The sequence below is a fragment of the Bombus pyrosoma genome, linkage group LG7 (assembly GCF_014825855.1).
Source record: "Bombus pyrosoma isolate SC7728 linkage group LG7, ASM1482585v1, whole genome shotgun sequence".
Lineage (NCBI taxonomy): Eukaryota > Metazoa > Arthropoda > Insecta > Hymenoptera > Apidae > Bombus > Bombus pyrosoma.
Genome location: NC_057776.1, coordinates 8,849,545 through 8,877,506, shown reverse-complemented (window position 1 = coordinate 8,877,506; position 27,962 = coordinate 8,849,545). Strand labels below are relative to the sequence as shown.

At 41.7% G+C, this 27,962-nt stretch overlaps 1 protein-coding gene across 1 annotated transcript in view; it reads left to right on the top strand.

The window, feature by feature from the left end:
- Nucleotides 1–27,962, top strand: part of LOC122569046 (discoidin domain-containing receptor 2) — a 214,021-nt gene that overhangs the window by 111,207 nt on the left and 74,852 nt on the right. The window contains exon 4 of the mRNA XM_043729508.1: nucleotides 4,141–4,243. Coding sequence (XP_043585443.1) covers nucleotides 4,141–4,243 — 103 coding nt within the window. The remainder of the gene's footprint in view (nucleotides 1–4,140; nucleotides 4,244–27,962) is intronic.

Sequence of the window (27,962 nt, the reverse complement as noted above, 5' to 3'; positions counted from 1 at the left end):
TCGCTCCATGCGTCGCGTCGAATTTATTTTATTGAATCGGGCACTCGTTTTTCCGCCAACTAGTTTAATTAATACGCTTCAATAACGATGAACAACGAGCCCGCTTAAGGATTGGCAGTTTCATTCAAACGAAACTTGAATTATGAACGAACGTTTCGGTGCTTGGCCTTCCGTGTACGTTCGAAATAGAAACAATCCTTTCCCGTTGAATTTTCTGCCAAAGAAGATTATCAACGGACGAGCAAGATATTATTCTCCTCGTATTATTTTGTCTAGAAGCAGACACGTTTTCTTGAGATACTTGTGCATGATACAGTTGCGATTCTGTTACGAGCTTCGTAGTTCAGGAGTCCTCTTTGTCCGACTAACCATCAAGCAAAATAATCTGAATTGTGCTGCGATAATAAATTGTATTGTCAGCAAAGGATATAACGAATCTACTCATAAATAGGAAGTATAAAGAACGATCAGGTTTGAAATGAATTTTGAATGATGCCATTCAATATTAGAAAATTAATCACTAGTAATAGTTTTTATTATAATTTTATTTTATTATAATATTAATTTTACAATTAATTAATATCATTTGCGTAATTACTTACCTAACCTCGGATACTAGGCTTCAGAAGGAATCCGTCAGCCGTGTAACCAAGTCTAATTGGTGGTTATGTAGCAAAGCACAGAGCTATTTTCCTTCCTCAGCCTTACGGAAACGAACAGAAACACGTGTCAGTTGCAAATGACAGTTGCTTAGAATATCAGACACCTATAGATCAACTAATATTCCGACTAATTAAGATCTTTCTCCAAACAACCTGTACGAACCATTAGGTACGCGAAATTGTGATCGTAAGAACAATGAACATACGTGTCTCAAACTACGCCAAGTTTATATATACACAAATACCCGTATCTTCCTCTGTACGTTTATGCTACTGACAGATCGTTGCAAACCTTCTGCAGTTCGAATGCTCTCGCAACGAGTCTGTCAGATCCGGAAGTTCCGTGCAATTTTTGGCCAAGAGAGCACCTGCGCGAGGTTCGTAGAACCGCGAACTACACAGTCGGTCTGTTTGCCGTGAGTTCGATAATTACAGCACGGCTCATCTAGTGGCGCAGTTTGCCCCAGTAATGGATGCTGCATAAAGAGGCGCAGTCGGTATTCTGGAAAGCGCGATCGAAGTTACACCGACGCCAGGATGGCGACAGTTCTAAGGATTGAATTGCAAAGAGAACTAGGCCGTGCCTATCTGACAAAGTACAGTTTGCACGGCGTAGACGGGCATGCATATTGGCAAGCCGGGGAACAATGGGCGAGCGTGTCGCACGGCAAATGTTTTATTCCAGTGAGCAATTATGTCAGTGTACTTAGAGTTTCCAACGCGTGTGCTCGTCGATGCACCTCGTCGGGCAACTTCCCCTCTGTGAAGTATACGTTACTCCCATGAAGTTAATTTACCGCGTAGTTTTCATTATCTTTTCTTCCAAACGTTTTAATTTTCATTCAACACCGGCGTAGCTACCTTTTCCTGTACGAGAAACGACTCGTTGCTATTATTTCGGTAGAGCGAAAGTTTCGTTAAAAGTTTTGGATTTAAACGTAATTTCGGGATCGTCGATTTGTCAATGTATTTGTCTATGTAGCTGATAGTGAATAGTTTCAAGGGGAGAACTGGATCCGACGAGAGGTGAATTCAAATTAACGTAAAAGCAATTATTAGTTCGGCGTGGGATTTTAAGTTAACAGGGTACGCTAGCGAGAACTGTTGGTTTATTGTGCCTGGTCGATGTTGAGCGTTTATCGAAAGGAGTTCGTTCTGATTGTGTTTTGGAAATGATTGTTGAACGTGAGGAACTGCAAACAATCTCCCTGGAAATTGTCCTAAACAGAGCTCGGTGAATCAGTCACGTACTCCTGTTAACTGCTTCGCCATATCGACTTGCGTTCCTGCTTAGGCACTATTTAATCGTTCACCGAGATCTATTCGTAGAACGTTCTCGATTTTACTATTCCGTTTGTTTTATCATTCTGCAGAACATAATACGCCGTTAACTTTGTAAGAAAGAGATGCGTAAGTCATAATACAAAAATTTGTAATTTTTGTCATCCAATCATCGTATAGTTAACAGAATTGAAGTTTTCTATTCTAAACTAACAACGAGGGGAAGATCCATATTGGAACTGGTGTTTATAACTCCGTTTTTCGTAAAGCCAACGTTCGACATTCTCGGAAAAGAAATCTTATTTTCGTAAATTTGTCTAACATTGGAAGATGACAAATAATTTCGAATTCCAAGAAGAATTGAAGAGCATGATTTTCGCGATTGGCGTTATTCTATGCATTGTAATTTACAGAATCGACCAACATAGCTCTTATTTTTAAGATGGAACTCTGAAAATCGATTTTCATGATCCTAATCATAACACGAACTAATCGTTTCAATCGTAAAATCAAAGTTTTCTGACACATACAGAGATAAAGCGTATTAGCGCAACAAGCGAGAACTCGCTCGATGTACTACGTTTTAAGGAAAACAAGTTCGCTCAGCAACGTCTTACACGAAACTGTGATTCGTGCGCAAAGTCGGAAAACCAGTCTATTCTGTCTGTATGTATAAGACAATATATATACATACAAAACAGAACGGTGATGCAGGCGAGTTTGTAGAATTTGGAGAAGTAAGAAGCCAGGACGAAGTTTCGTCGTAGTAACACCGAGTCACCAACATGAACAGAAACTAACTGTATTACTGGTACGCATGACAATCGCAGTTGGTAGAATATCAACTCAAGTTGCGCGATTGCGACTTTCCAGCGACCCACATTTTGCAACTTCATCGTTCGTTAAGTCATTTTCCTGAGCAACAACTTTCTTCTAAACATAGTCGGCTATGTCTGTTTTATCGTCGTCACAATATCCTCCGTTCGAAAAATCATAAGCTTCGCTGCTATTTCCAGTTTAAAATCTTTACGAAAATTCGAAACTTCGGAACGTTCAAATACCAATCAAAACGAAACAAACGTATTTCACTATTCGATGCGATAGAGCACTGTATTTTTAAATAAATTAAATCAAATTTATATTTTTAAATAAAACGAATAAAAGCAAACTTTCGCCCGTTATAACGCTGCTTGGCGAAAATCATTGCTAGCGTGTTGGATCTCTCAGGATGCTAGCCAATCCCACGTCCGCTGCATTCTGCAGTTTTGAAACTTTCCAACGTAACGGCAGTGTCGTGGCTTAAGTGAACCGGCACGATATAGGCTGTCTCGTGCTACGTCACTATGTATTGAACAATTTATTACAGTTGGTTATCTTCGCATAGTTGTACGATCTCTCGTACATGCTATCATTTGTCCGCCAAACGTTTACCCGATAAAGTCACGTAATTTTTACTCGAACAGAGAGCAAAGGAAAGATTGAATCTTTTTAAAGAAAGGATAGCTTCAATCGATAAATATGAAATTAGGATGGTGCAAGATATTTGTGTCGGGTTATGGTTTTGTTTTATCGCCGCTAGTATTTTCGTTCCTTTCCTTTATCGTGGTCAACTGGCAAACTTTTACGGGGAGGGGAACGAGGAAGGAAGTTCGATCGCAGTTTGTCCGTGAACACCGATTGGGTCCCTTGTGTGCACACAACGAAGTCACACGCCGGTGGCCACTTCTGTTCCCGTGGATTTCGTTGGAGAATTTTCACACGGACCCGTAATCGTGCCACTGTAAGCTGTACGTACATGTATTTTGCGGTAACGTGGCATTTTCCAAATGAATTCGAAATTCCCGGTGTAAATTCGAGCGTATAAAACGAATTATACGGGCGATCTATTAAAATCAATGCGACGATTGAAAACAGTTTGTTTGTCATCAGTCAAGTTTTAATTAGTTAGCTAAATAACAAAATACGTTAAATGCGCGCTCGACCCGTGGAAAAGCGTATTTTCTCGCGATTGTTCGTCGAGGTCTAGTTTATGCAGAGTTCCAACCTGAAAATTGCCACCCGTTTCTCATTCATTAACGTTTAATTTTGCGCACGACCAATCCAATCCCACTCTGCTTAATATAAAACGGCCCATAGTTGACAAAGCGCGCGCGAATAGATATTGAGTTCTGACTAACGCCGTTTCGAATCCTTTCAGGACAATGTACCGCGGCACTGGGCATGGAGAATGGCGAAATCCCCGATGAAGATATATCGGCCAGTTCTATGTACGATCCCAGTCTTGGCCCGAAACATGCCAGGTAAGTGAACAATGATATCGCGAAATGCTCGACTGCAGTTAAGTCGGCCATTTTGATTTAGCGCTATAGTTTCTGGCTTTGTTGAATGCATGCGAGTGCTGCTTGATTGCAATTAATCGATACGAAGGATCTGTTGCTTGAAATTCAAATTCCTTACTAAAACAAGGTATTAAACCAGACGAATACATTGGTTTTCTTTATCGAACGTTTTAACCAAAAGTTACTCCCCCATTCGTCTTAACGATTTGCAAGGAAAAAAGAAAAGGAAAATAATGCAAGTTTAAGAAGTAGAAGATACGAACCTAAAAAAGTTGTACGATTGTATCACAGAATCGGCTTTTAATTCTCGACTGTTAAAGAGACACGGAGTATCGGTTTGCCAGAAGTTAAAGAAGTAGGTACTTACGTTGAACATCGGCCAACTGGTTGGTTTAATCAACTTTGCCCAACTCTCGTCCCTCTTTTTTTCCGGCTGTAGGATTAGGTAACGATTCTTTTCTTCTCGCGATACACTAACCTAACTACGTTATCTCGACGATAGAACATTTGTTTCTTTTCGCAATATGTAACGATACGTTTGCTCAACACGCTGCGATACACACATACGTGTGTTGGATAGCGGTGAGCGTTTAACTCGTTCGAGTATGTAAACGCAGCGGGTCGTTTCCGACTCGGTGGATATAAATCTCGAGCGTTGGAATGATTAAGCTCGATAATTCGACGTCTGCGGCTCGGAGGTTAAGCCCTCTAATTGCGTCCAGATTCTTTCTGTTTCGCATTCTGGATCGCGTGACGCGCACGAACGTTTCAACAACGCGGCTGCCGGCTGGTATTTAGCGAGTCCACTAGGCGGCTCGGTTTTATTTCTTATTACAACGGCGAGATTAAAATCTCTAGGCTGCCCGGGGCAGCTAGAAGCATCCCGTGCCTCGGCTCTGCTGGCATTAAAATGTTAAATAGCACACGGCCTGCAAAGCACGCTTATAAAATCCTGTTATCGAGAGCCAGAACGAGTATCAGATAACGAGATGCGAGAACGTAGCTAATAAACTGTAAATATCGAATTAATCGCTAATCGATGGGAAAGGAAAAAACGGCCAAGAAAAAGAAAAACGAGGGAAAGTGTTCGAGCGAAAGGATAGGTTCGAATCGATCCTTTTTCACGGTATGAAAGTCGCGAGTAACTTCGTTGGAAGAAAAATCGCGAGGTCAGATTAACCTTGATACACTCGGAAGCCGAGTGTCTATCGTTTGTCAAAAAGAGGAATCGTCTTCCTGACATTTTTACCAGCGATATTACGATCCTGATTCGTTGCGAGCGTCGGACGGCTGACAGCCAAATCGATTCGGCACATTTACGAACCGAGGCAATTTATGAGGGTCGCTAGAAACGCACCGCGAATATCACCGACCCATGTCTGTTAATAATGCGCCTCGACATGCTCCGTTTCGTGACGTTAGAAATAATATTGGGAGAGGCGCGATTTCGCTCTACTCTTTGCTCTTTATTCGCTTTATTAACGGTTCGATTTGGAACCGAAATAGAGTCTTTAACGTCGATGATTCTTTTCAAGCGTTTAAATCGTTCGCCGTTAAGGTCGAGAACGATTTAGTAGTACATTATCTGCAATTGGATCATCGGTAATTGTAATTACGCTAAGATACGTTATTCAGCAAGATACAGAAACTTTTTTTAACCTATAATATATATATACGATTATGCCAACCCAGACGCGATAAAGTGCACGCGTATCGAGCGAAAATTCAAAGTCGATTTTCTCGAAAACAAAGCCTCAAACGAAAAATTTTTATTCTATATTTTCGACTTCTTTTTTCGCGTAGAATCACCCCTTCTCCGCTTGTACCACCAGTTACCAACCACCTGTATATCTAAAAGATTTCTAATTTTATCAAAATAAATGTAAGTTACAATTGAGATTATTAAACCAACTATACATTTTCAAACAAAAATATAAATTTCGTGACACAAAATACGGCATGCATTTACAGAAAAAATGAAACATTAATTAATTGAAAAATTAAGTAAATCGCAGTCCTCTTGTACAATAATATTTCTTTCTTCCCGATTTCGGTGCTATCTCACAAAGTAAGACAGAAAGCAACTTATGTACTCGATGAACTCGTTTAGGACCCGTGTACAGGCAGAGAGGGCAGTAGTTTGGTCGTTTCGAGCGAGTTTGCAGGTGCATAGAAGCAGGCACGAGCCCGGTTCGATGTAACGGAGGATAGAATCGAGGGAACGAGTGGGTGTTGTAGGGGCGCAGGGGGGAGGAACTGGGTAGGGTGAACTCGACCCCTACAAATTACCTCCAATTTCGTGTAAATTCCTCGTTCCTGCGTCAGCATAATACCTGTATTAGGACGGCCAGCTCGGGCTCTTAGGCGGCAATAAATCTGTATTAGGGCGAGGCGTTGCTCCTCTTAGCAAAAGGGGTACAACGCCCCTGGGCCTGGCTAATTTTTCACCACCACGTTTCGTCTACGACCAGCTGTCTGGTAAGATCTCGCCCTAAATACAATTCGTCGGACAGTGAAAGAGAGACAAAGAGAAAGTGGAAAAGTGTGAGCAATCGTCGTTCTCTCGATACGTTGTCCCCGTTTCGATTTTCACCTCACTCCAACCGTGACTTGGTGCGACGACGAATTAGCCAGCAGTGGCCGCTAATTAGACCGCAATCGTGGAGCTCTAATTCGCTTCTGATTGTACCGCGTCATCCCGTTAATCTTCGCGTGGAATTCCCCGAATCAAGATTCAATTTGAGTTCCCGTATATTCGTTGGTCGAACAACTGCTCTGAGGAGAGAGAAGAATAGGGAAACTCGTGGAAGATTTTGCCATCGTGGGGGATGAAAGCTGGAAATTCGAAACGACACGATATCCACTGCTGTGAGTAAGGGTTAGGTGACTGTGCCTGCTTACGTTTATCGCGATACACGCGCGTTATCTCGCCGAGATTGACGATAAGCTCGAACGTGCCACGCTAACGTACGATTATAATTATAGATGGAAGATACGTTTCCATTAGGAGGTTCAACCGTGTATTGCGCTGTAAGATCAACCGCGTTGCAGGATACCTTTGACTCACGAGTTAATTTATCGGTACGACTGCGTTTTCGATGGCGAATAAGTTCATCTGATTTCACGTGTTAGATTAATGCCAGTTATTACCCCATAATTTACGAAGTTTCCTCCTGGGAGTAGCTTTATTAAGTTAATAGCTACATGTCGACGTATTATTTCTTCGTGGCTCTATTCCTACTACTTTGTTGTGAAAAAATGACTAAAAGGAATAATTACTTGCTTATTAAGGTTTGAGTTTTATAAAAAATTCATATTTTCATCTTAAGTATACGTATTACATACAAAAGCATCGTTCCGAATTGTTTGAGATAGAAACAACGTAGCTTTTATACGTTGTTTGTATTACAAACATCGTCGTTTGTTAGAAATTCAGGGAAAGCAATCTACTCAATTTCTCGAAGGAACAACACAATTTTTGCGGGAGGTTCTGAAACTTTAAGCAGCCCACCGCTGGGCACAAACCTGGCTTTTGTCTTCCGTAACAAACAATGTCGCGTTTCGTTCGAGCGTTACAACTCTGACCTATATCCGGCTTTGTGCCGGGCGTTCTCGATTTTCCAGCGTGAAATATGCACTGCATTTCCATCGTATTGTTACCGCACAAAGGTCCGGCTAGCGTGGGAAGCGACGGTTTTTGTAATCGGCTAAAAAAATGTTTATCGAAAGGAAGCGCGAAAAAGAAACGTATTTGTCGTCCACTCGCTGTGTAAACCATTTTATACTGTCCTGTCGTGGCCACTCTGGTTTCGCCTATTTCCACACAATGTATCGAGTGGAATTCCTCTGTCAACGAAGACAAAACACTGTCCTCTAAAATTAATTCGAACATTGTGTTTTTTAATCCTCGACCTTCCACCAGTTCCCGAATGTCAAAACTCTCAAAGTGATATGTGAACGAAATGTCATTGTTATTCTTGAAAGCTTAAATTTAACGCTATAATGGCCGGTAATGGCACAGTGACGTTAGATGGCCGCTGATACTACACTGGTGTCACGTGTTATTTACCTGTTTACGCATTTCTTTAAATATTCCATTACCTTCATTTTACTTTACAAATTGCAATCAATGAATTTTCTTATGAATATAGTGAGAATCACGTTTCAATAATTCTTAACGTGGAAATTATACTTAGGTGAAATTAGGTCGACATAGTCTTCATGTTCTATACGTTCGTTATCGTCTAATATTAATATTGTAATTCAATTTTTATATAAAAAAAGAAATACATTTCTTGTAGAATTTCTTATTACACGAAATTGTAAATGCCATGAAAAAAGGATAGTCATCCTTGATCACGACTAGAACAGTCATCAAGCTAAACTAGGAAACCTGCCAAGATTTCCTTGATACCACTCCCAGAAAGGGCGTGCGAATCGTTGGGGCAGAATCACGTGAAGTAAACTCGGAGAACGGCATACAAGAAGGCTAACGGGGTTACATCGCGAGGACACTCGTTCATTGGTAAAAAACGAAGATCGATAATGGCTTGCGGGAGTGGATGAGCATCTGTACGTGCTAGGGAAAAAGTTTTCGTTTTCGTGGCCGAGCTAGTGACCGTTCGTATCGTTTTAGAACTGGCACGAGACGAAGGAAGAGTCTCGAAAGGCGAGTCGAAGCCAAGTGGGAGAAAGCTACGGTAAAAACGCCAATGATAGAGAGAAGGAGCAGAATGACGAGTTGGAGGAAATAAAAGAAAAAAGGCAGACTGAGAACCAAGTAGGAAGGAAAAAAGGGAGGTGGGAGGCAAGCATGACAGGCCAAAATCTTCGACAGAGGGAGCATGGGGTGAAAAGGCGGAATCACGCAGACATAAAACGTCCTACGGCGTTACGTGCGCTTTCAGCGGTCGAAGCCAACGAAAAATGGTGGCCATATTCTGCCGACCTTCCAACCGGGGCTATCTTCCACTTTGTTACGATTCGAAAACCCCGCTGGCTCTGGTCCCTCTCCCGTTCTAGTGATTTATGAACCGACAACTACACCCTCCGTCCTTTGCCATTCGCCACGGCGTATCCCCCTTCCTTACATCCCCCTCTTCCTTGTCTGTCGTAGCCTCCTCTTATTTTTTATTTTTCTACGTTTCGTATCGCCAGGTACGTACCGTGGTCCCGCGTGGCACGACGAGTCTCGATACGTCATATTATGCCCGAAGGAACCGTCTCCCCCTAATAGTCTCTTACACCCCCAGTCGTGACTGTTCGCGTGACGACGTTACACGGTCGCATAAATCTTGGCCAGCCGCGTGGACTGTGGCTGTGTATCGATGTAAACCACCGTCGGGTTTTCTCTGGCTTCGAACTCGAGCGAAGCCTCGAACGGCTGACCGGTGCGGTTCCAGGGATTTCGGGGCCAAGATCGGCGAATTGTTTCGATAAACGAAATTTACGTGGCAGATGTGTGAAACAGCGCTCGCCCGTTCGAAATACCGGTTCATTCGCGGTCGTTGAACGCGATTTAGGGGGCCGTCGGTGTTGGCCCGAGAGTGAGCACTATTTGGGAAAGAGATTTTCGAAGCGTATGGTTATCGACCTTCCTAAATGGCTATACCATAAGAGCTTCTTGCAATGGTATATGATAATAGGAAGTTTCGAGCCAGAGGACGAAAATTTATCGACTAGCGCGTGCACGACGATTTCTCTAAGCGTTAAAGTTAACTGTATAGTTTCGTGATTTTTACGAGTATTAATGAAACAGGATGGGACTGAGCTCGACGAAGATAGACGAAACAGTTGGAAATTTCTTAGCGTCACGGTTTATAGCCGCCTGTAAAATTTGAATTCCACCCGTGCAAGTTTGTCCTGCTGATTCTTTAATGCGGCTTTTAAAAGTACCTGCAGATTGAAAATTTTATACCTAGCGAAACTAGAACGAGATAGTCGCGTAACGTAACATCGCGGAAAATTCCCTTCCGGAATCTACTCCGTTTCCTGCTTATTTTAAGAAATGTTATCTGAATCTGTCGACTAGAAATGTCTGACTATTCGACGAATCGGATGACTTGCTAACTTATGCATAATAGCAGTTTTACGATCGAAATAACCCGTCTTAACATTCCATAAAAGTAAACCGTGGAAGCTTTATATCTGGGTGATCAATCGGCAACCATTAAATCGGTCGACCCTTGAAAGTGCTTTATCCATAGAAGCCACCCGCCATCGGCCCGCTTATCCCGTTGAAACCTCTTTGTTTCCTGGCCCTCTACATCCGAGACGACTGGTTTCAACGCAGCGAGAGCTTCCCTTTATCCCAGAGCTGATTCGCTCCGAAAACTCTGTGAAATTCTTATCGTAATTGCACGGTCCTCGACACCGAATCGGGGTTATACGTTCAACGACGCTCGCCAATTGAAACAAGGAAAATTGTTTGCAAATAATTGCGAATTATTTCCCCTTTCGTTCGAGGGTAATCGTACTCGATGGTCCTAAAATCGATCCTCGATGGCTAAACGTGTCGAAGATTCGTCCAGGAGAAGGCCTTATCGACTGCAAGCCGGTGATTCTCGACGGCTCGTTCTCGATTTTCCTTTTGTTTCCCTCCGGTTGAGATCCGACTAGCGACTCGTTCTATCGAACGCGAATCCTTCTTTCTTTCTTAAACCGTGCAAAACCACTCGACGCGCGGAATGATTCATTTCGAAGAGACGGTAAGAGCGGCCGTTTCAACCGAGATAACATCCAATCGCGATTTAACAACGACGTTCTGCCTTCGTTAAATTAACATACTCGTTAAGATGTAACTGGGTCGCCGACCACGGGGGTATAGCGAGACTGCGATAAGTTAGCTTGCGCTTTTTGCGCGACTGACGTGAAACGTCTTACGATTTTTCACGTGTCTCCGTCGAACCATGACGCTCGACAGTGGAAAATCCTCGGGGAATTCTATTCATTCCATAGACAGTCTTTTTCTTATTTTTATCCATGTAAAGGGCCGACAAGGGGAACAGAAATTGAAAGTGGAATTTGAGACGGTTCTTTGGAATTTCTTACGTTTCTTTTTCTTTTTTGGAAAAGCTGTGTTTAGATAAAATCTACGTCCTTGAGCTTCGATAATGGTGCTACTACGATCGTCTCGCGATCTCGTGAACTATCATTTCGATGAACACGCCAAAGCAATCAAACACGTATCTACACACATATGTATGTAGATTTTTATGCATCTGGCTTTTCACATGCTACATTCATCAAAACACGCAGTGTAGCCACAACCTTCCTGGTGACAGGTGCTAAATATGAAGCAAATCGTAAATGCATTTAAAATTTACATCAATTACGACTGTCTTCGAAAATTTGTCGTTAAATTTAACAAATCGAACGAAGGAAAGATCGAAATCGAATGTAACAATTTATTTCGGAAAAAATGTCAACGTTCCATGTATGATGAAAAATTGTTCGAAACATTTGAATTGGAAGCACAAGAACGACACTACACGTGATACATATTCATGCGACAATCTTTGCCCACATCCCTATCCAGTTTCACGGGCCTCAAATATTGACGTACAGCTGGACAACAAGCTACACTATCGACACGAAGTTTGATTTCGTAGCACTGAATTTCATAGAAAATTTTATCGAGTCGATATCCGAGTCGCTTTGACGGAAATCCACTATCTCACGTACGAAACGAGCGCGTTTCATCCTTCGAATTTCGGTATCTTTAACAATTCCTGAATGAATAGTGTCAGAGGCAACTTTATCGTCGGCATGCGAACGTTCGTTCTTCCAGACGGCGGATTAGAATTGAAAATCAGCCGAGGAGGAGCAGGAAATTCGCGTTTGCCGGAAGAAATGCGATCACGTGCCGCCCTAGGCTTACCAACTTTATGATCACCCCGTGCATAAACTTGGTACAAAGACCGTGCTAGTACGCCCACGTGCTTTTAGTTTTATTTAAGGTCACTGTCGTTCGTAGACGACAACTGGCCCGTTATTGAATATCGATACTTATCGTAAATCGCGATATCCGCGATGTCCGCGTTCTTCCCCCCGAGATTCTTCCGCGATTGAAAGAAGAAAGTCGGCTATTCAACGTTTACGGGATACTTCTGCAAGTATAATGCACGAACGGCGCCTCGCCAATGCGTGGATCGTCTTTAAAGATTGTTTCTCCGATGTTGGAATCGCGATGCAGACTGTTTGGTAGCGATGATGTGTCTGCGGATCACGAGTTGTGCAGTGGAGTTTGATACTTTTAAACATTGTCTGATAAGTTTTCTCTTATTACCTGTTGCAAAGCTGTACGAAGAAATATTCCGAGTTTTAGCTATTTTTAGCTTTGATTTAAGAAATAAAGCGGTTATAAAACGTATCACGATGCACCCCTATTCTCAAATGAAGCGCGTTTTTTTTTATCAGGTTCCATACGTTTCACCTTCATAGGATCACATCTTTAAAGTCGTATGAAAATATATACTACGTTACGAAATTTAACATACTTGGATTTCATTACTTACTGTGTAAATGCTATAATTATACAATGCCGTCTCAATACTTCTTATGGAAAGAATATGGAAGAATATGGAAAAATGGTCCAAAGGCAGATAAATAGAATTGTGCTGACATTTGTTTTATTTAAGAAATAACTTTAGCAAGCATATATATATATATATATATATATATATATATATATATATATATATATATATATGCTTTCTTCTTTACAAAATATTATATTCCAACGTGGTATCAAACAAATCATGTTGTATGTAATAAGATAAAATGACGCGTACAGCTGTCAGGTTATAAATCAGCTTTTTCAATAATCATAATGAGACGAATCATTTTTGTTTTACACAAACGGTATGCAACATTCCCGGACGTTACAAACATCGTATCCATAAAATGCAATCGAGAAATTGGTTCACACATTATTACGGGTTCCGCGTCCCGATTGTTTTTGAATACAGACGCGAGATCGCGTTGTTTTGCATGATTTTAAATTGCGGTTTATTTGTTTTATTGCCATAACAATTTCGTATGCCGTGAAATTGAATGTGGCGTTGGATATGAAGATTACATTTTCGTTAATACGTGTGCTCGTGCATGACATCCGACTATGTTTCAACTTAACTTTGGAACACGAATTTTAGGGCCATGTTTGATTATACAGCAAAATCAGACAGTAGACTGTCATTAACTCCTAAAATAATCAAAAGTATTCACCGTAATTAACCCATCGGCCACCCTTAAGTTATATCTAACAAAGTCATTTTCTCATATCCCTTGCCAATTTTTATTATCCAATCAAGATCAATTTTTTCTTTCTCCCGCTACGCGTAATTGTAATGGAACACTAACATAAGCCAAATTATAATACAACTACTCTATGCGTGAACATCACATCGCTGTGTAAGTAAAACATTCTCAAATCGCTACAAAAATAGTCGACCAGTAGTCCGCATAGTTTCATCGAGAAAGACGCGATATACATGTATACACACAATCGCGAGTCCGGCAGAGCAGGAATCAACTTTTCTCCAGAACATCGGGCTGGGAGGGGGGAATTTATTTTTTCATCAAAACGGAGCAAAACAGAAGGATCGTGTGCGTCAAACGTGAAACACGATTCGCGTGAATGCGAATGCAGTCGACAGCGACTGGCGGCGGAAATAGAAGAGGGAAAAATGACACGGTCGCTTTGTGAGCCGGTGATATTTTCTGATTTAAAGTAACGAGCGAAAACCGTATCAAGGTATCGAATTTCCATGAAGGAGTTTCGTCGGTCGATCTGCCTAGGGCTTCGGTATTATTCCGCGGCGAGCGAAGCGTAGAAAGACGCAGCCGATAACGAAAATCTATTTGGTTGCTTCCGCGTTCCGCGAGAAGCGTGTGAACACGACCTCAAGCTCCGTTCATGGCCGCGTACGTGCATCCTTATTCTACTGTGTTCGTGCGTATCTCACGCCTGGCGCGGCGTATGCACGTACCGCTCGATTTTCAGTTTCGATTCATCGGGATCGAGGCGAGTATCGAACGCACGTATCGAACATTCCGCGCTTCTCTTTATTCCCCTTCCGGTCCCCTGTGAAACCGTGAGCAACCGAGACGAAATTCTCGTTAGCGATAACGTGAAATTCTATTTGCAATCATCGGTGACGCGGCGTGTCTGCCTTATCGAGTTCCAGCAGAAAGTCTCTCCTCCGCGAGTTCTTCGACTCGGCATCTTTTTCCCTTCTGTGCATATTTTCGCGAGAAAGCGCTGCATTTTCTCAGCCAGCCCACCTTCGCTCGTCGTTTCTCGTAAATTCGCGTGCACGTTGGAAATCGGATTTAAAGCGAACCCGATTTTATCGGGATTTCGTTTCGTTCGAGAAGTTTGTCTGTTAAATGTTGGATCGGAATCAACGTTTACCGGCCGCGAAGGTAAGCCGGTAAAAGCGTTATCGTCCCGCCCCCTCCCTCTTTTCTACGACGATTAAGGTTTCTTTCTAAAGGTTGCAAAGTTTTCGGAACAAAGTGATACGATCTTCTCTTGGTGAATCACCGCACGTAGAGTACAATGTGCTTTTTGTTTCTTTACTTTCTACTCTTTTCGTTGTACTCTTGATGCGAATGCTCGTTTAATGTACAACAGATCTCCATTTATCTAAACTCCAATTATTGGAATTTTAGTTAATGCCCGTTTAACTGAGCATTACTAAATGAAAACTTTCGTTAGCTGAATTTACTTATTCGAACGCGAGCTGCTGTTAAGTTAACGAAAAATAATAGGTAAAGAGGAAAATTGGTAAACTTCTTAATAGAAGTTCGTATAATTCATATAATTATGAGCACCATTTATCTGAACATATCGGGAGACAAACAGTTTATATTGTATCTATAATTGGATTTCATTTAACAGTAGCAGTTCATCAATTTTCTTCTCCGCCTATTATTTTTATTGTTACTCAAATAAACAGAGTTCTGCCGTAAACGAAACCGCGAGAAACCGTTGCTATTTTCGTAGACGGTTGTAACGTGCCACCGCTAGAACAAAGAATCTCGTCTGACGTCGTTACTGACCTAGCACGACCATCCTCTGTCCTGCTCCTACCCTCGTGGAAAACTTTGCTCATCGGGATTGAATTTAGGTTTTTGCACGATAGCGGAGAGTTTAAGTCGGTACAACGAGTCCGAAGTTGTTGCAGTAAGTTGTTGTCTCACAAAAGGTGAATCACGTATCTCTCTGCGACGTATGAGCATCGTACGACGAAAGAGTTTCCGGTCGAGTCACAGGGATGACTTTTGCGGATTGTCGTTTCTGATATATGACGAGCCGAAACTTTGTCCCCGCTTTAGTTTACAGAAGCTTTCATTATGCATGTGCGCCGCCGGAGAGCTCTGTGCCGCGGCAATTTCACTTCGCAAACACTGGTAAATCTCGAATGGAATATTCGATGCGCCCTAGACGGCTGAATTTCATTTTTCCTTAATAGAGTTCGCTATACTATACCACGCTGTCACTGTACCTTCGGTATTTGCATGCTTAAAGGGGTATCGATAAGGGTTTGTTGTCAGAAATTCTCGATTGTCATCCGAAAATTTATTATTATGGACGAAGGGTATACTTTACTATTTAAAAGCATCCGAACGTTCGTTTATTTTCGGCAAGAGGTACCTTGATTAAAAAATGACGAATAAATCGAACACCAATCATTTTATTCTTCACAATATTACATAGAATATTATTATGAGGCGATTCATTTTTAAAGGCTAATATAAAATAATAAAACTTTTAAGCGATAAAACGTTTGTAATTGCCAAGCTTTGTGGAAGCATTTTGTTGGCTGACAAACTCTTCAATAATTCGATGGTATCTCAATAGTAAGCTTGTGCACCAGTGTATGTACTAAAATATATTGTTGCTATACTTTCTAATAAGTAACATAAATCTATAGTCTACTAATTCCATAGAAGAGTAACGAGAGCTTCTAATTATCGATTTATAGACAATTTACTTCAGTTTGTTACAAGTCGACCAACTAATCCTAATTATTAATTCGTACGTTGAATCGGTCGAATTGGCGAAATCCGGACAAATTGATCAAAGTCTCTGGATGCTTACGCAACGGCACTTCGTGATATCTCTTTTGTCTATTAAAGTTAGGGTTATCGAAATATTATCGATCGTATGAAAAGTAACGTTAGACATTACAGGTATCGAAAGATTTCGGCTTGATGCTCGAAGGATGATGATCTCGTAACTTTATCGTTTGCCAGGTTATTGAATACTTCCGACGTGCTGTATAACGCGAGCATTTAATTACGATATTAAGTCCATTGAATATCCAGCGTGCTTGTCATTTATGAAATTCGTTCTAACGCAACGTTTCATCATGCACGCGTAGCTCGTTCGAAACCTGCGTAACTCGTACAAAAGCCGTCACGATCTTTGTCCCAACGAATTTAGATACACAAAGGTGTTTCACGGATGGGGAACGTTTTATTTCAGACAACGAAAGCCGCTCGCCGAAAAACACAATTTACCTTTTATTTTCTACGCGGAATGTCCGCCATTGTCGCCGCTGAGATTTCCTTTTTTGTCGAAATTTTTTTTTTGTTCCCATTCCTCCATTTTTTTAACATATCGATGTTTCACGTGCCCTTTACAGTCACGAAATATTCTGGGGAAAACGAAATCCTCGACAACGAATGCCGGTGGAGGCTTTATAACCGATATCGGGCTGAATCGCGCCCGATTCAAAAGTATAAGTTTCCAACGACGAGTTTCAGCGTGTATCAAGCCGAAACAAAATTAAAAAAAAAAAAGAAAGAAAGAAAAGGAGAGAAAGAAACAAGGGAACGTGCTTAACAAGGCCCGCCAGACAGATATTCACGGAGGATAGTCGTTGGACACAGTCGACGATGTATTTCGTCGACTGTCCACCGTTGAAATATGCTCAGCCACGCAGTTTCCATCGTTCCATAGCGATTTCGCGTAGCTTTTGCCGAAAAGTTTCCGCGTTTCCGCGGATATGCTGACTCCCTTTGTTTTCCATCCTCCTTCCATCCTCTGTTCGAAACTGGAACACTCGAAGCATCGATTAAACTACTATTATTCAACAACGTACCAGGTGTGAAAAGTTTCTTGATAATTTATTTAAATCGGTCGCGATAAATTACCGCAGCCGCGGTCACCCTTCTTGTCTCTCATTGTTTCTGTTCGTGTAGACGTTTTCATTATCGCACTAAACTGTCGTCGCGTGTACGCTTTATTCTCGTGATTAGAGGTCGTAGATTTAAGGATTTGCAATATCAACTTATCGTAGAACGGTATTCATTGTAGTACTTATGTTGGGGTTAGATTTCCGTAAAGATTTTTGCAGTTCTAAAATATAATTTTCATGCTAGATAGAAGTAGTAAAACCTTGTTTATATATACCGCGTTTCAAAGCTGCAACATCGTAGTAAAATTTTTAATCGCTATACGAGTGCGAGGTACTAAAGATAAGAAGGCTTCTGATTCTTCGATACCTGAAACGCCAGATTTCTCTATCGTAATGTTCTTCTTAAATATGCATGCAGTGTAAAAATGATCTGCTGTTATTTTAAATGGTATAGAGACTGACTGATACGCTACAATCCAAATAACGTTACATCGTTACGTCAGAGTTTCACAAGGGTTAAGCGCGATACAGCATACACGGGGAAATTGTAGTTACCCCGGACGTGATTTTGTTTCTTGACGGTGTTTGCTCAGTGCTGCGTGATGTTTCCTCTTCCGCAGAAGATTAGTTGATCTTATGCTAACGGTTGTTTGCAGTGCAAAATTCAGGCTTGTCACTACCGCGATGAAACTTGACCGCATTCCGTGTTTGCGCACACGAGTAAACCGAATTGTACGTATGAAAATGAAGTTAAACATGTAGTACGCTTGTTCCGCACATTTTATACCCATTATCATATAGTTAGTCTCTAATCCCCCATCTCTGGGAGAAATCTGTGTTTCCGTTTCTTTATTACAATCTAAAACCTGTAGAAGTTGTAAGCACTTGCAAATGAAAAAAATTCTTCTTCAGAAAATGAAATTATCAACTTGCATAAGTTTCTTTATTGCAAGATATTACAAATAAGCGTAAATTCCGCGGAAATTCTTAAAAGATTGTAAATTCAACACACCTTTCTTTACTCTTTAATTTATGGGGTTAGTCGATATTGCTTCTCAACGGTTTACATATCAAGTTAAATGGCAACATTAAATTAACTTGCACGAAACGTTGTTTTAATAAATAAAATTGCAAGAGTTTGAGGAACTATCTGTCTATGAAGATAAAAAAATAAAAAGAATACAAACGCCTGCAATTATGGATTAAAACGAATAAAGCCTGATTTCAATTTCACATTCCAGACGTTCGCAATTTATCTATCGGTCGAACGGAAAATAAATTGCAAATTAAATTCCAGGTCTCTCGGTGGCCTAATTCCCCGCTTACGTTCAATTTACCACTCTGTATGTTGTATCTTGGGGTTCCATCCGTGCGTCCGATAAATTTGCCATCAAACGAACGCGACGTTCACGACAAGACTCCAGTCCATCGAAACACGCGACGTCACATCTAGCCGTGCACGAAAGTTCATACGTGGCCCGCATCGAGAACCGATGGAGTCGACAGGTCGAACTCGTAGCATCGAAGTAACGAAAATGGGATCGCCCCATTTGCAGATTGAGTTTGACTTGTGGAGGCTCTCCTGGGGGGATCGAGCCGGATGCGTCCCTGCTCCTTCCATCTGTAACCGACGCCAAGGATACGCGAGAAGGACGAAGATAGGGTGATATGGTATTATAAATGTATAAGTCGTCGCTTTTTCATCCGGTTTATCGTGCTTAACGGCAGACTTTGAAAAAGGATCTACGAACGACCCCGCGTGGTTGGTGCTGCCCTCGCAGGCCGATGTCGTGCGGAAGCTTAAAGAGCCGGGGGTCGTGACGGTAGAAAAATCGCTCCATTTCCGCCTAATAGATTCGGCAGCGAGGTCTAATTCTGGAACGAGCCCTTATGTAGGATAAGTCCGGTGTAAATTGAAGCGACCCCTTGAAAAAGTTCCTTGAGTAATCTGTACGACGATTGCGGTCTTTGATCCTGCTGGGACTATACCCCAGTCCTCTTGAATAAAGTAGATGTTGATAACTAAGTTGCTAAAGAAAATAAGAATTCGAGCGAAAGATAAATGAGATCGTTATGTTAACTATTAATTAAATTGTAACTTGAATATTTGAGGTTCATCATGGACCTATTCGTGTTCAGCGAAGAAGCAACGATATCATCCTAAGAACTTTATTTCGAAGCTTTTCTTATTTGCCCTCCTCGATAGGTTAAAACGGTTTCATAACTCTGGCCGGATGTCGTGGATGGCCGTGATTGACGCCTTGCGAATTTTCAAGACGATTTACTAAAAGAGCACGGACCAAAAGAGACGGAAACTAGAAAGAGAAAGAGAGGAAGAACGGTGGAGTATGAGAAGGAACGGTTCTATTTATTGACAAGTGCTCCGTATCGAGATCCACGGATCGCTTCGAAATGGAAGCAGAATCAATCCGTGACGTTCCATCGAGCATCGCTGTCATTCAGTATAAGCTTTAATATCGACGGTTCTGGTATGACTGCAGCTTTTTCCTCCCTCGTTCTTCCAGCTCAGACCACGCTGCTTTTCCATCTCCATCTCCCTACTCGTACGCGTACCTACGTACCTCTATGTACTCATTCATGTATACACACATGTACACACGTACGTATGCAAGATTGTATGAGGCGCGCACGCGACCGTGTACGGGAATAGAAAAAAAAAGAGGCTCGATCGAGCTCGCGTAAAATCGCACCGGGGCAGCTGGAATTTTCACGGATCATTTGGCTGATGGCATATTCGGCGGCAGCATTCCCGGCATATTCGATAACCGTTCCCGCAAGCTTCGCAAGCCCGGCAGCAGCAACCAACGAGGGACAGGTGTGCGCGCGAGCGTGAAAGAACGCGCTGCCTCCCTGCTATATATTCGCTTGTTCTCCCGCTTCCCATTGGCACGCCATAACCCGCCGCTTCCCTATAAATCCGTGTCGCCGTTCTCCCATCCCCGCGTGCCCCCTTTTCACGATAGTCCATCGAAAATATTCGATCGACCGAGCAAACTGCGGAGAGACTCGTTGACCTGCGAAACAAGTCGCGCGAGCGAGATTGGAAAAGTTAGGAGGACACGTCTTTGACTCTGGCTGGTAATAGGGATTTCTTTCAGAAGGGACCTCCGGCTAAGTTCCTCGCGAAAGAAGCGTGTCAGCAGGTTTTGGACTGGATAAAGCTCGCACGCTCTAAAACTGCAAGGAATTATTTGTCCACTCGGTGAAGACGAAGGGAAGCAACACGTGGTACTCTTCTTCGGCTGTTTCGCCACGTGTCGTTGCGTATGCAATAAATCAGCCAGCGAGCTGAGCAAGTGCTGTTACTAGATACTACAAGAGTTAATCGTGGTTCTAGGTGTTTCTGGTTGTTTGAGACGTCTAGTTAATTGTGTAGTCGAGGATAGTTGTTTAGTTCGAAGGATATTAGATTGTTGGCGTTTGTGTTTGTTTGTAGAATTCTTGGAAGTATTGTTAGAAACAGGTATTGTTGCTGTGTGATCAAGTACTACGTACTGTACTATATTAAATACAAGTACTATAGAAAATCACGCAATACGAATGTCAAGATTTGTTGAAAGAGCTTGACGAATATAATAAAAGTAAGATTGAGTAGCGACAGATATGAATAAGGGAAATTCTTTGATCTAGTATGTTTCGTGTAATTGATGAGCTTTCTCAGTATAATATTAAATATATAGCTCTTTTTATAGTTTAACATTGGAAACGCGTTAAAAATCGTTCTTCTTGTAGTGTGTATATCTGACGAAACGAACTGCCAGAAATTTTAATCAGTCAGTTAATGAAAATGTACTGTGATAGTCGGAAATAACATTTGTATTTGCAACGTCTGCGCAGTATTTTATCCAAAGATTTATATCAGTGCACCTTGTTTAATTTAGCTTATATAATTACCAGAGTTGAAATCGCAGAAACATAATTACTTCCAAAGGCACTACAGCTCTTATCTTTTGATACGTTTCAGAACCACTGCCTGTATAATTTGCCATTAAAAAATGTTCCCTCGAGACAGAATTAATTACAAGAAGTTGAATTTCTAACAAATCAGTGAAAAATTACCCTTCGATATTTGTTCGAACGGTGAAATACAAGCGGCCAGTTACCATTCACCGAATGTTAAGCTGAAAATCCGAGCGAAGAGGGGCAATATTTATAATTCCCGTCGAGAAAATGGCCATTAAGAGATTAAATTACCTCTCTGCCTCGAAAATTTCTACAATATCGAATCACTCGTTTCCAATCTCCTCCATCTGTGATCCATTCAATCTTCTTCCTTCATCCTTATCCTCCTCTTTTTTTCCCATTTCTATCAGCGGTTACTTATTTTCTGATACTGGTTTCGAAGACTTTTTAAATACATCTCTGCGCACATACATACACATATAAAACGTATCGGAATTTCATTGGCAATGTCCTGATTATATTGGTAGAACTTGAAAACAATCAGAAAATCTATATAGAAGTTGCGACAGATTTATTGTAAACATGTTTAATAGAAAATAAGTACACATGGCGAGTGTTAAAGATGGACCCACTTAATATCGAGGCTTATCAATATCATGTTTAAATACTTTTGTATTTTTACTAAATATCCTGTACATTTTGCATACATTTACAGATCTACCAATCAAACTTTACCAATATAATCGTGGTAAAACATATCTCAGTCTCAGCCTAATTACGATTCGATTACGATTGTTTAATATTTCAAAATGTTTTGTATAACACATAATATATCGATGAAAACTTTCTCCAAACGCCCAAATATTTTTATGAACCACTGCATGATCCAGCGTATATACCGGGCATCGGGCCCGAGCTTGTTAGCCGAAAATGCATACTTTTTAGCGTCACACGAGTGGCTGTTCGTCTTCCGGAGTGCACCGTACATTGTAATAGTCGCTCATTTCGCGTCTAATTAGAGAGAACGTTAGTTCTCGTCGAAACATTACCGCTATACCGTGCAATGTTCCTAGTTTCACTCGAGTAAGAGTCTAAGGGGTTTTCATGAATCCGGGAGTGGACCGGGTCGCGTTGACTGCTGCTATCACCGAGATTGCCGTATTATAGAAAAATTTAATTAAATTCGACGTTCGTCGAACGCGCCAGCAGAATCACAGACGAAAGCTAGATGCCGTCATCGCGGCGTACGATGGAAGCTCACGTACGCGGCCAGATAATAAAAGGAATCGAGCGGTCTGCGAACGTGGCTCGAATATCGTTCGCCGTTCAGGGACTAAGTCGTCGAAAGTGACCGCGCCGTAAATTCTTTTCGCTTACACATCGGTGATCGTATTGATTTACGGACGACACCGGCGCTCGACAAGGCAACTTTGTAATTCGATTACTATATATATATGGTTCGCACATTCGGTCGTTCATTATTCGGGATGTATCGTCGCGAATTGACAGTACGAGGGTTTAATCTCTCCGTAGACTGGAAAAATTCATCAGGGACGTAGCTCGAGTATGGAATACTGAATAATAGAAGTTAATTTTTCACGGAAGTCTGCACCGTGTACCTCGTATGGGAATAGAACCTTATCTCCTTGAAATCAACACGATTACTTAATCAGATATTACTGTTTCTTGAAAACTAGTACGAATGTCTGCAGTTTCTAAAGATAAATTACATACCTTAGCCGTTACCATGCCAACTGCTTTACAAAGTGAAAAGAAGAAGATGCAAAGAGAAAAAAAGGACGAAGCTACCTCGGGTGTTAGTTTTACAGACACGATCGTGATGGCTCATTTTCGAATAACAAACGTAGCCAGAACTCAAGGTTGGCGAGACGAGGATGGTGTTCGGTGTGGCGTGTGGCGGTAACGATCGCAGGTCATTAGCAATGCTAATGCACCTTTCGACTGATGAGGCAGCGTAATGCCTCTCTGGTCGGCCGAGCTTCCACTCGGGCGCATTTCTCAGCGAGGCTACTTTGGAGTGGCCGAGCTATAAGGCTGCTTGGCTTGCTCGGTCGGTTGGTCTCCCTGGCTGCTACCGTAAATTTCCTCGGGACTATTGGCTTCCTATTAGGATCGAACTCCGTAACTATCTTCCAAGAAATTAGAATACTCCGATAGCGGGATTCCATGTAAAACAGCAAAGGGTTAGGCTTCTAATTACGAAGCTGAATTATCTTGTTTCGATTCGATGCATTTTGAGGATGACAGTACGACACATTTGTTTGAGAGATTTTCATCGTTCGATCTAGTTCCTGCTTGATTCTATCTTTGATATTTCGGAAACTTTTCGTTGATAGAGTTTTGGCAGCGTACGTAGATACAGTCGTAGAATAGACGTCGACATCAGTTTTATATTATGTTAGTGATTGACGCTCAGAGTCTACGTCGATGCAAATATTTTCGAAGCTCACTTGGTCTCGACATGTCCCATTTATTCTTCTCGTCGTTCGATGTTATATAAAGAGTTCAATAAAATTGTGACATAAATGAATGTTTGTCCAGAAATAAGATAAAATATACAAGAAACGGAACACATTGGTGACATACACACGTGTTCATTCGTGACATTCGTACATTCGTGACAGAATGAATTATACATAAAATGTATAATTCTTTTAGGAACCTTCAGCTTTTACTAACTTGACTATTTGCAATCTTCAGTTTTTTTTTTTTGGTAAACAATTTTTACAGAATGTCACATTCGTGCCAACGCATACAAGTATCCGCAAATAAAATTGATGTTGAGGCAGAATCAGAAAGAGTTTGAAGGATTAGTTTCGATATTAAAATATAACTATCCGCAGTTTCGTCACTTTTACCAGTCCTCTGCGTCCCTCCTATTAACCAATTTAAAATACGACAATCTTTAACCAACAACAAAGATTCGTGTGCTCAGAGAAAATATACCTATTGTACTATGATCGACCTAACTCACATTCTTTTCTGTATCCGTTTTATTTATCATCTCTACGCACAGAATTTTAGTATTACTCAGAAGAATTTCATCTATCTTTGGAACCTAACAGGGAAGGTTTCCAGTTCGATGAAGTTGTTACGGTCGCTGTTTATGGTCTCCTGTAGAATTTTATGATTAAAGGTACGAGAAAACCCTTACGTATCTTTAACTACCGCGTTTCGAACTTCTTTTACGCGTTTCCTGTTCCCGAAACGTGGCAAGTGCAGCGTTTTTCTGGTGGGCGAATTTGTTCTGGTTTCAAGAACGAACATAAGAGAAGTCCTCGCGATTCCTCGAGCGTCGTTCTCTTTCATTTTGTTACGGCCGACACTGTGGTGCATCTGGCCACGTTGATGACGCTATTAACGAAAGAAACTGTTATCGCTATCATACTACGTACTCCGGACTTGTCGGCCATGATTCGATTACGTAAACGCGGCGGAACGCACGCTTCTTGGGAGGCGACCACAATCTTCATTGAAACGTCATGGTTGACGTTCTGCCTTTGCGAGAACTGTAAACCACTCAGCAGGGAATTAAAGTAATTTCGGTTAGAAACGTCGTACGATTTTAAAGGAAAAAAGAAAACTCATCAAGATGAAGCGTCGGATCTCTGCAAAAGCCCGAATGTTTTCAAAACAGTTTTCACATACTGATTTATGATTTTGAGTTTATTGATTCGATATTTACGAGTAAATAAAAACGTTGTCTTAATGAAATTTAATCTTACAACAGCTACTTGTGTAATGTACTCGTAAAATCGAAGATATTCAACAAGTGTGATATTCGATACTTGTAAAGTATTTATATTCGAAGGATCTTTTTTGTTAGATTGCATACTTGATTTAATAGTACCGATATGAAAGTACTAGTAAATGACACGAAATTTAATAAACTTGGATCTAATCGACTAGTATATACCTAAATATTAGAAGAAATACAACGACGTGGCAATAATTTTTGTAGCCACTGTACACGTATGTACATGTACGTCATTCCATATTATTTACACGACGACTTCAAAATGCAAAACAATGTTAATTATTTTGTCATAGCGTTACAACCAGCAGATACCACAAGTTACTTCCTGACGGAAGTGAGACATTGTCTAATAACTTCAAGACGTACTAAATTAAAGTACAAATTTACGAACTATCTGCAAACTTACTCGCGAACTTTCAAAACACCGTATAATCCTTATTAACATCCTAAAATATCATTACGCGTCTCAACCACGCGATGTCGTGCCATCAAACTATGTCTCAACGTCAGACATCCATGTAAAAAAATTAGACAGATTGGGAACCAGGCTCGACCAACTTTCAAATATTGTCAAGAGAAAAGGGAATAGAAATTTGGTGGCGGGCATCGGTAGCCAGACGTTCTATCGTCGTTGTCGAAATTTTCAGCGATCTCTGTGCGGCGGTTAATTTCCTTGCTGACGTAATTAGCCCGCAGGAACGACAGACAATTAGCGACCTCGAGGCGATCGTGGAATCAGTCGGTTGAAGGAGAGGTCGGGGATAACTTTATTCGAACGAAATCCTGGTCGAGGCTGCAGCGTTGCGGAGAATTTCAGCGGTGTGACTAGCTAGGTCTGCGGATAGGATAGACGAAAATGGGCTGAGAAGAGAGAGAGACACGAGGGAGGGACGGAAGGGGGAGAAGAGGGACGAAGCCAGGACATTGTTAACAGCATTGCTGCCTAATTAACCGCAAACGCTTTCAGTGGGTTTCGCCTGGTCTATTGTTTACATGCGGGCATGCCGCCTGTATGATAGTGCTCGACGACCGAACCAGCTGAAATATTTCCATGAAGATTCTCCAGCCGCTTTGTGCCGTATATGCATGGCGTCTATCTGGATCGGGACGTGGATCGTATAGGATACACCGGAAGTAACGTCCACTCGTGGGAAATTCCATGCTTTTCCTGTGAAATCGAGCCTGGACTCTCGATACACCCGCAGCACGATTTCGCTCGCGGCGGATCTTTTGTCGGTGAAAATCTTCTTTGCTTTGACGATCACGATGAAGTTTTCTCTTCCTTTCTGCGGATAAGAGGATCGCCGTTACTGGTTCTATAGGGAGATGATCGTAAATAGGGGAATAAATGGATGTATCAGAGGTTGTGGAGTTGTTAACGGTTATAAGATGGAGAGCCGATTATTTTTTTATTTGAAAATATGATATCATGATATGGGATTCGATAAAAAGTAACGAAAGTTTGGCAGGTTTTAATCGAGACAAGTTATCTTGTCATCGATAAGATGAAGTAAGTACTTGATCCTCTTTCAGGTATTTCGTGTGTCTGAATAAGTGTTTGTAGCTAAGCTTGAAAAGTACATACGTCTGATCCATGGTCGCAACAAAATCTTTAATATAAAACATACCGAAATGAAAAATAACTTAAGTTGTAGAAATTCTGATCGTTCGATATTTACTACAAACCATCGCTGAGCATCGCCAGTATCGCTGGCATAATCCAAATCGTCTAACCTGTTTTAACACATTCCACTTGTTAAAGTACACCTCACTCGCACGAGAGATCTTAACGAAAATTTTAACGTAACGCAGTGCGGAATACGTAAATTCAACAAATCCCGGTGCAATATTTAATCCAAACGTCATCGTCATCGAAATAATCCAAAATATCCAACCAGTCTTCTAACTCGACTGTCAAACTATCCCATTAATCGGAACGATAGATCGCAACGAAATAATAGATTAATTACCAGTAGCAGTTCCGGGTTGAGCTCGGATCGGAACAAAGTATCGCGGCCTGTCAGAGGCAGGGTTTGCCCGCGGCGAGCCAGTGGGTCAGCTTTCATTAATTTTAATTGACGAGGGGAATCCGCGCAATATCGGGGGGAAAAGTTGGCCGGTCTCGCCAACCGGTAGAGGCGAGGGTTTCATTTCAAGACGATTACCAGGCTAACGAGCTTTGAAAATCAAGGAAATTGTATCGCGGCCTAGGAAGTCCAGCCGATGAAGTCCAACGGTCGAGCTGTTTAGCAGCGAGCCACCGCCTCGCGAGCGATAATGAGCCACTCGGATTGAGCCGCGGTTCGCTCGCCCAATATCCTTAATTCCGAAAGCTCGTTGCGCGGGGCAAGTAGAGCTTAAAATTAAACTCTGCCGGCTAACTTTCTTATCGCCCGATGAATCTCTGGCCCGTATATAATACGATCTTGTTATCGGCCGCGGCAGTATTTTTAGCTGGGAGCACGCGTGGAAAGTCGGCCGTGGTGTCTGCTCAGCAAGTGGACTGAACGTGAAGTCACGTATCCCGTATGCATCGGGGCCACGTTCTTCCAGGCTCTCGCTGAATTAAAAACTCGTTTCGTGCTAGAAATTATGGGTCTCGTTTCACGGAATGTCCATGATTGTGTATGGCCTAGGAAACGTTTGGTTGGTTCTTAGGAGGAATATATTAGAACGTATCTCCGTTGGAAGATTATCGTGCGAGGGATTTGTTTGTTGGATAAGAAAATGCTTTCCCTCGAGGATCGTTCAAATTACGAGCATTCAGATTTCGATACGGACGAGATAAATTGTTTCGGCTCGTAAATCGTTGCTTCGAGTATGAAGATAC